The sequence below is a fragment of the Oncorhynchus tshawytscha genome, unplaced genomic scaffold (genome assembly GCF_018296145.1).
Source record: "Oncorhynchus tshawytscha isolate Ot180627B unplaced genomic scaffold, Otsh_v2.0 Un_contig_8446_pilon_pilon, whole genome shotgun sequence".
NCBI classification, from domain to species: domain Eukaryota; kingdom Metazoa; phylum Chordata; class Actinopteri; order Salmoniformes; family Salmonidae; genus Oncorhynchus; species Oncorhynchus tshawytscha.
In genome coordinates, this window is record NW_024609737.1 from 1 (window position 1) to 15533 (window position 15533).

The following is a 15533-nucleotide window of genomic DNA, read 5'->3' on the forward strand; positions in this document are numbered from 1 at the left end:
CTATGAATAAGCATTTGAATCAACATTTCTCCTACAGCTTATCTTTTTATGTTTACCGTTCAGGTGAACGAGGTTAGACCTCAAAACGACCTCTTTATTGACAATACCAGGGGACCTGTATGTGCATAGATACTGGAGAGGGATTGTTTATTTGGTTCAAATCAGAGTTCATTCATCATATGCACATGATGCAGCGTGGCGCAGGCGGTACAATGTAATTCTTACTTGTGAGCTCTGATCTGAACAATATAAAACATAGAAATAGTAACAATAGGCAATAAGTAGGTAAAAAATTGTACAATTACAAATACTATATATAATTTTTAAAAGTTGCTAATAACACAGAAACATACTATGAAGTCAACACAAGAAATATACTGAAAATATACAGAAATATACCTTGAAGTTAACACAAGAATATACTGGAAAATGTACAGAAACATACGTTGTTCAATATAAATATTGTGATGGTTATTTACATGTAATAAAGTGAATAAAGTGACATAAACTGCCAGATTAAACATACTATGAAGTCAACACAAGAAATATACTGTGACGATTATTTACATGGAATTAAGTGACTAAAGCTGCCAGTTGACTCCTTACTATAAGAGGACAGGTTTTCCAGCACCCTGTCCTGGCCCGGCCCTGCAGTGGATCTTGGCGGTAGGGGATGCTTTTACCCTGTAAGGCCAGGGGAGAGGCACACTCTGGTGAAAGGGAAGGGAGCCCAGTGCCAGGGTAAGACTCTTTGGAATGTGGGGTGATGTACAGTGATGCAGGCTCTCATTCTGACACCCAGCTGGTAAACTGCCCTTAAAGGCCCAGTGTAGTAAAATACCTGATTATACTGTGTTTTATATATATTCCCACGCTATGAGGTTGGAAGGATACTTTGAAATTGTGAAATTTATCATAATGCCCTTTTAGTGTAAGAGCTGTTTGGAAAATGCCAGAAATATTTTGGTGGAATGGAGTTTTGGCCTTCCATGGTGACATTACCAATAAGAAAGAGTTCCGAACCTCTCTGCCAACAACAGCTGATTTTCAGTTTCCCCCTCCCCACTCAGACCGAGACAGTCCTATCAAAATTCTTGATTGAGAAATTATCCTGTGCTAAGAAGCAATTTATATTGATTTTTGACCATTTTAATTGAAAAAAAAAATCACATTAAGGTACTTACTGTATTGTTACCCAGAAATGATTTTATATTGAGATAAAAACGGCTGCATTGCACCTATAACTGCCCTTAACTGCTCTGTGTAGTTACAGTGACGTATGCTGAGGTTTAGTATCGCAGAGTATACGCACATATCACAAATATGTCACAGTAGGAAAGACCAAAACAGTTGGCTTAGCCATGCTTGGCTGTCACGTTAAAACAACCCCATTCACCTTTCGGATGTGTGTTGCAGTAGTTTATTATGATTGAGTTATTTACTAGAGGACCTGTCTGCATTTACTTTTACACATTCTAGTCAGACAGCTCAATACACACTGAGGCCGCATATTAGGAATTCTAATGCAATGTGCCAACCTGGGTTTGACCTTAGCACCTTCTGGACAGGAGCCCAGTCCCACAGCTTGTGTTCATGGTCAGTGCGAAGGGTATTGCTCATCATGGATTTCCGGTATAATCCACCTGTGAAAACTCAAAATGCATATGTCAATGTCACAACCATATCAACCCAATGACGGCTGACCGTGAATTGTTTTCCCAACCTTGCAGTTGTGATGGATTCCTTTAGGAATACTTCGCTATCACCTTTGGATGACATTCTCTATGTTTTTCGGTGCTCTTTCGTGCACCTCTGATCTCGTCTTTCGTGCACCTCTGATCTCGTCTTTCGTGCACCTCTGATCTCGTCTTTGGCTCGGGCCGGTCCCAGAGTCGTGACTGCTGCTTCTTCCCACTTCAATTTATGGTTATCCTCCCTTTGAAGTTATTCTTAGGTCAATAGATACATCTGCAGTTACTGTACATCCCTGGCTCGGTTTGTAGTTCTGGAGGGAAGAGTCGCTCCAGCCACCGCGGGAGCTTTATCAACTCCGGCTGGGAATCCCAGAAATCCAGTAGTTTTCCTCCACCAAGAAAAAACCCACATGGAAATGTTTCCGGGGGAAGACCGTAGCGAATCATAAAAGGTGGAATGCCATGGCCATAAATTTGGTTGTTTTCTGCCAGTTTAGTGTGAAGAATGAACGCCCTCATTCTGGCAGTTTGTATAGCACTTCTGTCAGTGAAGTCCGTGGCTAGGATATCACGGCATGAGGAGCCCGTCCTTTCACAAAAGTGATGGGCTCGGGGACAGGGTGTTTGTGTTTGATTAGGACCAGATGGGCTTGAGGTCTTCAGCTGAGTGAGGGAGTGAGTAAGCGCCGGGGCCTCGTGTCCGATGAGCAAAGGCGAGGGAACAGGAAGACCCAGGATTGTCCTTGCCCCCAAACGCTGGGGATTTCCTGCCGTGGCAGAGCAGGATGGCTCTTTGAATCATTGTGTTGCCCGCTCGTCTGTCGACATTCACACCCCTCTTACAAGTAGGTCGTCACCCGACTCCGCGTTTCTAAAGTGGACTTCTTGAAACATTATTCTTAATGTGTTTACAACAGGAACCCCGGCGAAAAGGGATGTTTCACATACCTTCCCTATGAGATTCAATTCTCTGGCGCAAATAGGATTCTTTCAATCTGCTTGACAAATATTGGAAGCATGTTTTATCTTCCAGAGCACCGGAGGGCCTCGCCACGGTCTTGACTTTAGGAGGTCAGTAGTCAGATGAGACACATATATGTAACAGAGGCTGTTACCACAAGGCACCCTATTCCCTATGGGTCCTGGTCAAAAGTAGTGCACTACATTGGGACAGGGTGTCATTTGGGACGCAGCCAGATGGTATAAGAATAAAAGTTTCCCATGACACTCCCGTGTTTTTGATGTTTCAGTTGGGTGGGTCTCTGTAGAGCACGTCAAAGGTTGAGTGGGGAGTAGGAATCTGTGACTCCTGAACCATGGTGCGTGGGCGTGTATGTGCACAATTTACTATACTTGTGAGTACCAAAGGTCCTTAAAAAAATTGTAAACCAACAAAAATTCAGATAAGTGAGGACGTTTTGTCGGTCCTCACTTGTAAAAAGGCTACTTTAGGCTTAGGGGTTAGGGTTAGAATTAGGGTTAAGTTTAGGGGTTAATGGTTATGGTTATGATTTGATTTGATTTGATTTCGGGTTAGGTTTAAGGTTAGGATATGACTTTGAATGGGAATCAATTTTTGGTCCCCAAAAAGTCCTCACAAGTATAGTGAGACGTGTGTGTGTGTGTGTGTGTGTGTGTGTGTGTGTGTGTGTGTGTGTGTGTGTGTGTGTGTGTGTGTGTGTGTGTGTACGCATGCATGTGTGATAGAACATGTCTGTGCTCTTTGGTTTGGGTGATGTGTGTTGGTCCTTTGGTCCAATATCCCTGTGTATGCATGTTCAGCTTTGTGGATCTACTGCATGTTCAGCTTTGTGGATCTACTGCATGTTTCAGCTTTGTGTACCTACTGCCTGTTTCAGCTTTGTGTACCTACTGCCCGTTTCAGCTTTGTGTACTTACTGCCCGTTTCAGCTTTATGTACCTACTGCCCGTTTCAGCTTTGTGTACCTACTGCCCGTTTCAGCTTTGTGTACCTACTGCCCGTTTCAGCTTTGTGTACTTACTGCCCATTGCAGCTTTGTGTACCTATTGCCCGTTTCAGCTTTGTGTACCTACTGCCCGTTGCAGCTTTGTGTACCTACTGCCCGTTTCAGCTTTGTGTACCTACTGCCCGTTTCAGCTTTGTGTACCTACTGCCCGTTTCAGCTTTATGTACTTACTGCCCGTTGCAGCTTTGTGTACCTACTGCCCGTTGCAGCTTTGTGTACCTACTGCCCGTTTCAGCTTTGTGTACCTACTTTGCAGCTTTGTGTACCTACTGCCCGTTGCAGCTTTGTGTACCTACTGCCCGTTTCAGCTTTGTGTACCTACTGCCCGTTTCAGCTTTGTGTACCTACTGCCCGTTTCAGCTTTGTGTACCTACTGCCCGTTTCAGCTTTGTGTACCTACTGCCCGTTTCAGCTTTGTGTACCTACTGCCCGTTTCAGCTTTGTGTACCTACTGCCCGTTTCAGCTTTGTGTACCTACTGCCCGTTTCAGCTTTGTGTACCTACTGCCCGTTTCAGCTTTGTGTACCTACTGCCCGTTTCAGCTTTGTGTACCTACTGCCCGTTTCAGCTTTGTGTACCTACTGCCTGTTTGTGTGAGTGTGTGTTTTCTTTTCCGTGTTATCCGATGTGTTCCTGAGAGATAGCGTTCACGCCTCTGCTGTGGACAGGGCCAGGTGCGTGACTATCTGTCTCCCGGGGGATGTTTAGACAGAGGGGCTCCCTCCACTCCTCTCTCCACCAGCCTGCCATGTTTTGTTTTCACAGTGAAAGGCCAGCCCCATCTTGACGTCAGGGCTGTCTCTCAAATGGCAACCTATTCCCTATATAGTGCACTACTTTTGACCAGATCCCTATGGGCCCCCATGTTAAAAGTTGTGCACAGTGTAAGGAATATGGTTCCATTTGGGATGCACACCAGGTGTTTCATCTGACCAGGCACCCATCCCTCTCACCAGGCAGGCTACAGGGGTTCCAGAGTGGCCTGGAACAGGTCATAAACACATGGATAATGATGGGGATGATCACAAGTCTTATTGACTCCCTATCTAGAACAGAAAGAGAATTATCTACTTCACTTGCTTTGGCAATGTTAGCATATGTTTCCCATGCCAATAAAGCCCTTGAGAGTCCCTCAGAGCGTTCACAGTCAGCCCACTGACACCCCTATCAGACCACAGCAAAATCACAGTCTACTTAAACAGAGCAATACCCAATCATGAGGCATCAAAGCCAAAGGAACTGAGTAACATTAAGAAATGCTATAGATGGAAGGAATGCAGTTTGGAAACCTACCAAAAAACAATTAGGCAACAACAAATTCAATCCCTTTTAGACAATTTCCTGGGTAATACGTTCCACTGTAATAGTGAAGGTGTAAACTTGGAGTAGAAAAACAGTACATTTGACCTCTCAGCTTCCCTATCAAATCTAAAAATCTCAAATAGAAACCCGAAGAAAATGAACAACAATGACAAATGGTTTGATGAAGAATGCAAAAATCTAAGAAAGAAATTGAGAAACCTGTCCAACCAAAAACATAGAGACCCGCAAAAACATATACATGATCAAATACAAATCTTAGAATAAACTATTAAAGACTACCAGAACCCACTGGATTCTCCAATTACCTTGAATGAGTTACAGGACAAAATAAAGACCCTCCAACCCAAAAAGGCGTGTGGTGTTGATGGCATCCTCAATGAAATGATCAAATATACCGACAACAAATTCCAATTGGCTATACTAAAACTCTTTAACATCATCCTTAGCTCTGGCCTCTTCCCCAATATTTGGAACCAAGGACTGATCACCCCAATCCACAAAGGTGGAGACAAATTTGACCCCAATAACTACCGTGGGATATGCGTCAACAGTAACCTTGGGAAAATCCTCTGCATTATCATTAACAGCAGACTCATACATGTCCTCAATGAAAACAATGTACTGAGCAAATGTCAAATTGGCTTTTTACCAAATTACCGTACAACAGACCATGTATTCACCCTGCAAACCCTAATTGACAACCAAACAAACCAAAACAAAGGCAGTCTTCTCATGCTTTGTTGATTTCAAAAAGGCCTTCGACTCAATTTGGCATGAGGGTCTGCTATACAAATTGACGGAAAGTGGTGTTGTGGATAAAACATACGACATGTACACAAACAGCAAGTGTGCGGTTAAAATTGGCAAAAATGCAGCTTAAGCCCCACCCTCTTCAACATATATACAGTGCCTTGCGAAAGTATTCGGCCCCCTTGCACTTTGCGATCTTTTGCCACATTTCAGGCTTCAAACATAAAGATGTAAAACTGTATTTTTTTGTGAAGAATCAACAAGTGGGACACAATCATGAAGTGGAACGACATTTATTGGATATTTCAAACTTTTTTAACAAATCAAAAACTGAAAAATTGGGCGTGCAAAATTATTCAGCCCCTTTACTTTCAGTGCAGCAAACTCTCCAGAAGTTCAGTGAGGATCTCTGAATGATCCAATGTTGACCTAAATGACTAATGATGATAAATGCAATCCACCTGTGTGTAATCAAATCTCCGTATAAATGCACCTGCACTGTGATGTCTCAGAGGTCCGTTAAAAGCGCAGAGAGCATCATGAAGAACAAGGAACACACCAGGCAGGTCCGAGATACTGTTGTGAAGAAGTTTAAAGCTGGATTTGGATACAAAAAGATTTCCCAAGCTTTAAACATCCCAAGGAGCACTGTGCAAGCGATAATATTGAAATGGAAGGAGTATCAGACCACTGCAAATCTACCAAGACCTGGCCGTCCCTCAACTTTCAGCTCATACAAGGAGAAGACTGATCAGAGATGCAGCCAAGAGGCCCATGATCACTCTGAATGAACTGCAGAGATCTACAGCTGAGGTGGGAGACTCTGTCCATAGGACAACAATCAGTCATATTGCACAAATCTGGCCTTTATGGAAGAGTGGCAAGGAGAGCCATTTCTTAAAGATATCCATAAAAAGTGTCGTTTAAAGTTTGCCACAAGGGCAACAAAGTATAAACTTAACTCCCAGGTGGCTTGTGGCAAACTTTAAGACACTTTTTATGGATATCTTTAAGAAATGGCTTTCTTGCCACTCTTCCATAAAGGCCAGATTTGTGCAATATACGACTGATTGTTGTCCTATGGACAGAGTCTCCCACCTCAGCTGTAGATCTCTGCAGTTCATTCAGAGTGATCATGGGCCACTTGGCTGCATCTCTGATCAGTCTTCTCCTTGTATGAGCTGAAAGTTGAGGGACGGCCAGGTCTTGGTAGATTTGCAGTGGTCTGATACTCCTTCCATTTCAATATTATCGCTTGCACAGTGCTCCTTGGGATGTTTAAAGCTTGGGAAATCTTTTTCTATCCAAATCCGGCTTTAAACTTCTTCACAACAGTATCTCGGACCTGCCTGGTGTGTTCCTTATTCTTCATGATGCTCTCTGCGCTTTTAACGGACCTCTGAGACTATCACAGTGCAGGTGCATTTATACGGAGATTTGATTACACACAGGTGGATTGCATTTATCATCATTAGTCATTTAGGTCAACATTGGATCATTCAGAGATCCTCACTGAACTTCTGGAGAGTTTGCTGCACTGAAAGTAAAGGGGCTGAATAATTTTGCACGCCCAATTTTTCAGTTTTTGATTTGTTAAAAAAGTTTGAAATATCCAATAAATGTCGTTCCACTTCATGATTGTGTCACACTTGTTGTTGATTCTTCACAAAAAAATACAGTTTTATATCTTTATGTTTGAAGCCTGAAATGTGTTAAAAGGTCGCAAAGTTCAAGGGGGCCGAATACTTTCGCAAGGCACTGTACCTTGGCCTAAACATCAGCGCCACAGGTAACTTCCATAAAGCTGTGAACGATCTGAGAGACAAGGCAAGAAGGGCATTCTATGCCATCAAAAGGAACATAAGATTCAACATACCAATTAGGATCTGGCTAAAAATACTTGAATCAGTCATAGAGCCCATTGCCCTTTATGGTTGTGAGGTCTGGGGTCCGCTCATCAACCAAGACTTCACAAAATGGGAGAAACACCAAATTGAGACTCTGCATGCAGAATTCTGCAAAAATATCCTCTGTGTACAATGTAGAACACCAAATAATGCATGCAGAGCAGAATTAGGTCGATACCCACTAATTTGTAATGTCTTTATTGTTTTGAAACTTTTGTATGTGTCATGTTTACTGTACATTTTTATAGCTTTTTTTTCACTTTTGTATATTATCTACCTCACTTGCTTTGGCAATGTTAACATATGTTTCCCATGACAATAAAGGCTATGGAATTGAGAGATGTATTTGGATCAGTGCTGTACTGGGACCTGTAAGACTAGAGCTAGGTGTATTTGGATCGGTGCTGTACTGGGACCTGTAAGACTAGAGCTAGGTGTATTTGGATCGGTGCTGTACTGGGACCTGTAAGACTGGAGGTGTATTTGGATCGGTGCTGTGGGACCTGTAAGGTGGGATCGGTGCTGTACTGGGACCTGTAAGACTGGAGCTCAGTGTATTTGGATCGGTGCTGTACTGGGACCTGTAAGACTGGAGCTCGGTGTATTTGGATCGGTGCTGTACTGGGACCTGTAAGACTGGAGCTCGGTGTATTTGGATCGGTGCTGTACTGGGACCTGTAAGACTGGAGCTAGGTGTATTTGGATCGGTGTTGTACTGAGACCTGTAAGACTGGAGCTCGGTGTATTTGGAGCAGTGCTGCGCTGTACTGGGAGCTGCCTGTAGCTGCCGTTGGTTTGCCAGCCCATCTAATGACACACTGCTGCTCTCGGACCAGGAAGTGAGAAGGAGGATGGATACGGTGAGAAAAGAAGGGCCTCCCTCGCTCCCATTTCCTCTGCAGGGCTGTGGCTTTGTGGCCTACCTCTCCCCCCACCACCACCAGTACCTCCTCAACCCCATCTCCCCCCCAGTCCCTTGAGCTCCCCCTCCAAACACCCTCCGCCGGAATGCTCTCAATCTCCGCCACCAGATATTCCACTGTGGCTTTGGTGGTCACCTAGAATGGTGAGCTTTACTGAGCACACAGACAGGAGTATTAGTAGAACCTGTACATTTGTGCCTTGCCAGGTCCTTTTGACTATCTTCCAGAATAGAAGGTGGCCTTTCCCCTCCTATTGCATAGGAAGTGAGGATGGACCGGATGTGTTTCAGCCATACAGTAGATGATGGCTCTGCGACCTGGCTGGATGACCTCATGGAGACATTTCTTCAGGTCCTGTCACAGATAAAAGGGACATAACCATCACCTATCGTCAAACTCATCTCCACTATCGATCACTCGTAACTATTGTTCGCATGTTGGTTTTCATCACGTCCCATCTCCGCTGTCTTTCCACCATGACACAGTTGGCCGCCATGCTATTTTGAGAGGTGTGGGTGTGGTTGGACTCTCATAGCCGAGCTTTGAGCATTGACCTGCTCAACTCGCTGCAGATGGAGGTGAACCGGAGACTGGTTTGACAGTGTTGACTTTGGATCCCGCTCTGCGGTTCAAGGCGAAACTTTCAGCACCATATTACTCTTTTGGGACCTTGCAAATGCAGGTAGCAGAAGCACTCTTTATTCAGGGAAGCCTTTGTGGTGTACGGTAATTAACTTGGCAAACATGCGGAAACAGGCAGGTGAGAAATGTGCCTTAAATTGCAGAGATTTTGTCAGAACCCTTTGGCTAAGCACACGTGGAACAGTCTCATGACAACGGATGGTTTCCCAACAGTTATAGGCCAGTCTTGTGAGGTTGGACTCCTTCCAAGTCCTGTACAACTAGACAGCTCAGCAGTCAGGGGGCTAGATACAGTGGAGTTGGAGTTGAAGTCACGCCATTCATTCACATAATATCCTCTTTTTTTAGTCTTGTCATGACAGCGCTGGCTTGATTGAAAACATGTGACCGTGAATGATGTTGTTTCTACAAACCAATGCCCTTATTAGGGTGGTTGTCCATCAGAGGCACTGCTTCAATACTTACCCTGCCAGTGACTGGGAAGCTAAGTGCCGGTTTGCATAGTCAGACATCTTCGTTTGTGATGGGCGGCCCAACCTGCCATGCATATTTTGGAATTCAGTGGACCCATTATCAGCTGTTCTTCGTTGGATAATGGTTTGAGTGGAACAGAGAAACGGAGGATTGGTTTGACTACTAGCTACTAGCTACAATGCTTTTTATTTAGTTAACCCTTAATTTACCATGTAAGTTGACTGAGAACATATTCTTATTTACAGCAACAACCTGGGGAATAGTTACAGGGGAGAGGAGGGGGGATGAATGAGCCAATTGGAAGTTGGGGATGATTAGGTGGCCATGATGGTATAAGGCGCAGATTGGGAATTTAGCCAGGACACCGGGGTTCACCCTTACTCTTATGATAACTGCCATGGGATCTTTAGTGACCACAGAGAGTCAGGACATCCGTTTCACGTCCCATACGAAAGACGGCACCCTACACAGGACAATGTGCCCAATCACTGCCCTGGGGCATTTGCATATTTATTTATTTTAGACCAGAGGAGAGTTCCTCCTAATGGCCTTCCAATACCACTTCCAGTAAGATCTGGTCTCTCATCCAGGGACTGACAAGGACCAACCCTGCTTGGATTCAGATGTAAGCCAGCAGTGGGATGCAGGGTGGTATGCTGCTTAGTGTACATTGAGCCAGTTCAATCTGCAGGACAAGCCTGCTCAGTTCTCTTCTTCAGTTCTCGTCTTCTATTGGATGATGCAGTGTTCAAATGTTCCGGTTTGGTGTGACGTGGTAATCCTCCCTACTCTCACACATCCCAGCCCCTAAACCGAACCAGATGTAGGCTTTCCATATTAATCTTTCACTCCCTTTTACGTCTCACACCACACTAGGAGCCGTTAAAAACCACACTTACATGTCACATTTTGTCCAGTTAATAAACTCCAAATGCATTCAGGGTTGCCCGTTTCTCACCACTAGCTGTTGAAAAGCTAGGTCGAGAGAGGCGTTTAGCCAGCAGGAAAGTACATGGCATTTAGTGATCAATGACTCCATTTCCTTCACCACTAGACTAAATGAAAAATATCCCTCCTTTTCTCTTTTCTTGACAGAGAAAACAGAGTTGCCACTTTTCTGTTCAATTCCTCTGGATGTTCTGATTATTTGTTTGACAGGAATTAGCAAGGAGGTCGTTTTTTCTGCCACAACCGTCCGCCTGGCTGTCAGAGAAGCAGTTTTTCCCCCACTGAGGCACTTTCAGATGCTGCACAAACCACAACTCCCAGACACTGGTGTCAGTCCTCTGCTCACCGCCTGTCTTTCCAAAGCCATATTCTGGAGCAGGAGGGAGAGAGGGAGGGAGGGCGAGAGGGAGAGAGGGAGAGAGAGGGGGAGAGAGGGAGCGGGCGAGAGGGAGAGAGAGGTGGAGAGAGGGAGAGGGAGAGAGGGGAGAGAGAGGGAGAGAGGGAGAGAGGGAGAGAGGGAGAGAGGGAGAGAGACGGAAAAGAGTGAAATGCAGAGATTTCTTAATAACCTAGAACTCTTTCCGCCATGAAAAATAGTCCCAGGAACCAGACAAACTGCTTCAGTGTGAGGGATTATGTACTGGATAACTCTCCAAACTTTATTTTTTTTATTTAACTTTTACTATTTCTTTCATCAAAGAGGAGGGCTGCCCCAGATGCAGGCAGCCAGTGAGAGGTGTCTATTTCTAGTGATCAGCGCTCGGCTACGGAGAGAGCTGTTTTGACAGTTGGAGCTGGGGAGTAACGTGCTGCTGAGGAATGCTGCTCAGAGAGAGAGAGAGAAGAGGGAGGGAGGGAGGGAGGGAGGGAGGGAGGGAGGGAGGGAGGGAGAGAGAGAGAGAGAGAGAGAGAGAAGAGAGAGAGAGAGACAGAGACATGCACTTAAGCAGGTCTATAATCACTGGTGGAGTGGCGGTTACCTTCCAGAGGAGTTTACGCCCCCGAGGACTGTTTGGTTTTGTAGTTCTGACAGAAATGGAGAGGGAGGAGTGGTTGAGCTCTGACAGAGAGGAGGAGGGGGAGCAAGAGAAAGGGGGAGTGAACCGGTGGCGGAGAAACCTTCTCAGTTTCTGTAAATCCCACATGCTGTAGGCTACAGAATGACTGCGGCTGCTCTCCCACTCCAGACGTCTCTCTGAGAGGCAGCCCTCTCTTTATTTTGTCTTCTCCTTCCCCTCTTTTTCTCTGCCAGACGTCAGGAGGAGACACAGGGCTCTTATTTGGCCTCTCTTGTGTGGGGAACTGAGGGAAACGACTCCTCTCGCTGTTTTTTCAACCTCTTCCTCCTGTCTGCTTTTGAACTCTCTCTCTCTGGATGTGACGGACCATGCCGGTGGTAGGAGTAGCCTCCAAGCTCAGACAACCCTCAGTGGGCTCCAAGCCGGTCCACAGCGCTCTCCCCATCCCAAACCCGGGCAGAACCGCTGCCACACGGGGGTACATGGCCAGGACCCCAGAGCTGAGGGGGTCAGAATCCCCCCTGCTCTCCTCCTGTCAGCTGTCACTCAAGTCAGAGTACCAGGAGAGGAGGACACAGCAGAAACAACAGGGACGGAGCAAGGAGACAGAGGAGAGTAAGATCTGCAAGGTCAGTGACAGTGTGTAGTTACTGGGGGACATGCTGTCACTCTGTGGCTCCTTCTCCCTTCAAACTCTCTAAATGATTTCTGTCTGCATGTCTGTCTGTGCAGGGGGAATTGATTAGCTCTACAGGTGGCTGTGCTGGCTGGCCAAGTCTGAGTGAGCTACCTAACAGAGGCAGGCTTGTTGGATTCTCTTTAGACTGTTCTGTTTCTGTGTGACTAGATGACTCATTTAGAAATCAATGTGGTCTTGGTTCAGAAAGTTATAGCAGGTGCCATGCTCTCTATATACTATTGGGTGGAGGTCTGCTTGCAGCACTTAGCAAACTTCAAAAAGTAGATGTCAAACCTCCTTAACTATGCCCAATCCTCCTTAACTATGCCCAATCCTCCTTAACTATACCCAATCCTCCTTAACTATACCCAATCCTCCTTAACTATGCCCAATCCTCCTTAACTATACCCAATCAGGAAATAGCTGTTTTTGATGTGGTATTTTCTCATAGACTACATGGAATTGTGACATAAATACTTTAAATGCCTCTAAATAATTTCAGCACCATTTTATTTCTCTTTTGTGTCCTTCCATTGCTTTGCGCTGTGATGCAGTCTCAAACTCTGTCAGTTGACTCGCAAATCTGTCATTAAGTGGGGCAACGTGTCACAGAACCAGAGTGCCGACATTCATGTGCGTGCGCCGCATTGTCGCGTTGCGCTCAGTCTATTAAGATCCCTATCTGTGAAATGAACCGTGCTGGCTGTTTTATAGGAGGAAAAAGCTATGCATAGTAATCACTGCTACCTGAGAAGCCCCTCTGAAGCTGACATGCCCTGAATACAAACACCCCCTCTCCTCTCAGCGTTCCCCTCGTGTGGAGTACCGTTTCAGATGGCTAGCTGGCGTTTCCCCCCTCTGAGCGCTACTAAAGCCCATTCTCAGGCCCAGACGTATTAAAAAGGCGTGGTAAGAATGGCTAGCGAATGATAGACATGAACGGATCGCCTTAAGTGCTTTCCCATACTAAAGTCAGCCGGTGCCAAGTTCTTTGGGAGTGTTTTAGAATGTTGGAAATTGGACTCATGACAAGTGGAGAAGGCGGGGTCCGTCTCGGAAAGGAAGCGAAAGGATTTCAAATATCCCCGCCAAATAGTTTTGGTAGTGCATGCTCGCCCTACATCTTCGACCTGTCAAAATACCAACAGACTTTCCTGTTTTCCTGGTTGCTCCGGCCAAGTCTCCTTGTTTACTGCTGGGGCTTCTGGGAACCCTCTGGGAGCCTTTTCTTTTTCTTTTTTGTCTTCACTGACTCAGGGGCCGCTTTTCTCCTGGAAATATGTGCTGACATCAAAGAGCTGAGCAGCTGAGCGCTGCCTCCTGGATCCTTGTAGCGTGTCCGTGACTGAGTGGAAAGCGCATGCAGGGCCAGGCAAGGGGAAGTGTGTTTTATCATTAACCCGGTGCTGAACCGGTAACTCTGTTAAATGCACTCCATAAACCATCGGTTTCTATGCACGCTGTTGAAAGGGTTCTGCATCCTCCCTTTTGGTGTCACAACCCTTGAGTGAACAACCCCTGAGTGAACAACAACACAGTTGACTTATTTAACTTTTCTCTAGTGGGAGGAGCTGGGATAAGCTGGATGGTGCTGGGAAGAGCTGGGAGGTGCTTGGGGGTGCTGGGAGGTGCTTGGGGGTGCTGGGAGGGGCTGGGAGGTGATGGGAGGAGCTGGGAGGAGCTTGGATGTGACGTAGTGTAGTGCAATTTGTTTTGGAGCGGAGGGTCGGGGGCTAAAACATAATTCTACTAATTTGTAAACTGCTCATTGACCAGAACTAAGCCCCAAAATAGATTTGATTTGAAAATAACAATATGTTCATAGCTTGATAACATTGAGACACGTTCACGTCTCTTTTTATTAGTGGGAATACTTGGTGAACAGATTTCCTAAATGAAACACATTTTTCCTGGTTATTTTTTGGACTATCAGCATAAACAATAGAGATAGGGTACATGTTGGGGGGTAGTAGAGGGGGGTACCTCCCTGTCGGAGAAGTAGAGATAGGGTACATGTTGTCATTACTCCTCAGTGTGACAGTAGTAGAGATAGGGAGATGTTGTCATTATTCAGTGTGTCATTATATTGTCATTACTCACAGTGACTGACAGTAGTAGAGATATGGTACATGTTGTCATTACTCCTCAGTGTGACAGTAGTAGAGATAGGGTACATGTTGTCATTACTCCTCAGTGTGACAGTAGTAGAGATAGGGTACATGCTGTCATTACTCCTCAGTGTGACAGTAGTAGAGATAGGGTACATGTTGTCATTACTCCTCAGTGTGACAGTAGTAGAGATAGGGTACGTGTTGTCATTACTCCTCAGTGTGACAGTAGTAGAGATAGGGTACATGTTGTCATCACAGTGACTCAGTAGTAGAGATAGGGTACATGCTGTCATTACAGTGACTGACAGTAGTAGAGATAGGGTACATGTTGTCATTACTCCTCACGGTGACTTGCAGTAGTAGAGATAGGGTACATATTGTCATTACTCCTCAGTGTGACAGTAGTAGAGATAGGGTACATGTTGTCATTACTCCTCCACAGTGACTGACAGTAGTAGAGATAGGGTACATGTTGTCATTACTCCTCAGTGTGACAGTAGTAGAGATAGGGTACATGTTGTCATTACTCCTCACAGTGACTGACAGTAGTAGAGATAGGGTACATGCTGTCATTACTCCTCACAGTGACTGACAGTAGTAGAGATAGGGTACATGTTGTCATTACTCCTCACAGTGACTGACAGTAGTAGAGATAGGGTACATGTTGTCATTACTCCTCAGTGTGACAGTAGTAGAGATAGGGTACATGTTGTCATTACTCCTCAGTGTGACAGTAGTAGAGATAGGGTACATGCTGTCATTACTCCTCAGTGTGACAGTAGTAGAGATAGGGTACATGTTGTCATTACTCCTCACAGTGACTGACAGTAGTAGAGATAGGGTACATATTGTCATTACTCCTCAGTGTGACAGTAGTAGAGATAGGGTACATGTTGTCATTACTACTCCACAGTGACTGACAGTAGTAGAGATAGGGTACATGTTGTCATTACTACTCCACAGTGACTGACAGTAGTAGAGCTAGGGTACATGTTGTCATTACTCCTCAGTGTGACAGTAGTAGAGATAGGGTACATGTTGTCATTACTCCTCCACAGTGACTGACACAGCTTGT

General features: G+C 45.3%; 1 protein-coding gene across 13 annotated transcripts in view; it reads left to right on the top strand.

Annotated features, from left to right (window-relative positions):
• The first annotated feature begins 11668 nt into the window (after positions 1 to 11668).
• The window catches only part of nav3 (neuron navigator 3), a 245240-nt gene continuing 241375 nt past the window's right edge, over positions 11669 to 15533 (top strand). For 5 of the 13 annotated variants that reach the window (XM_042317394.1, XM_042317395.1, XM_042317400.1 and 2 more), the window contains exon 1: positions 11707 to 12297. In XM_042317394.1, coding sequence (XP_042173328.1) covers positions 12037 to 12297 — 261 coding nt within the window. In that variant the 5' untranslated portion in view covers positions 11707 to 12036. Of the gene's footprint in view, positions 12298 to 15533 lie in introns of all 13 variants that reach the window. The other 8 variants (XM_042317393.1, XM_042317397.1, XM_042317396.1 and 5 more) reach the window with 4 other exon arrangements.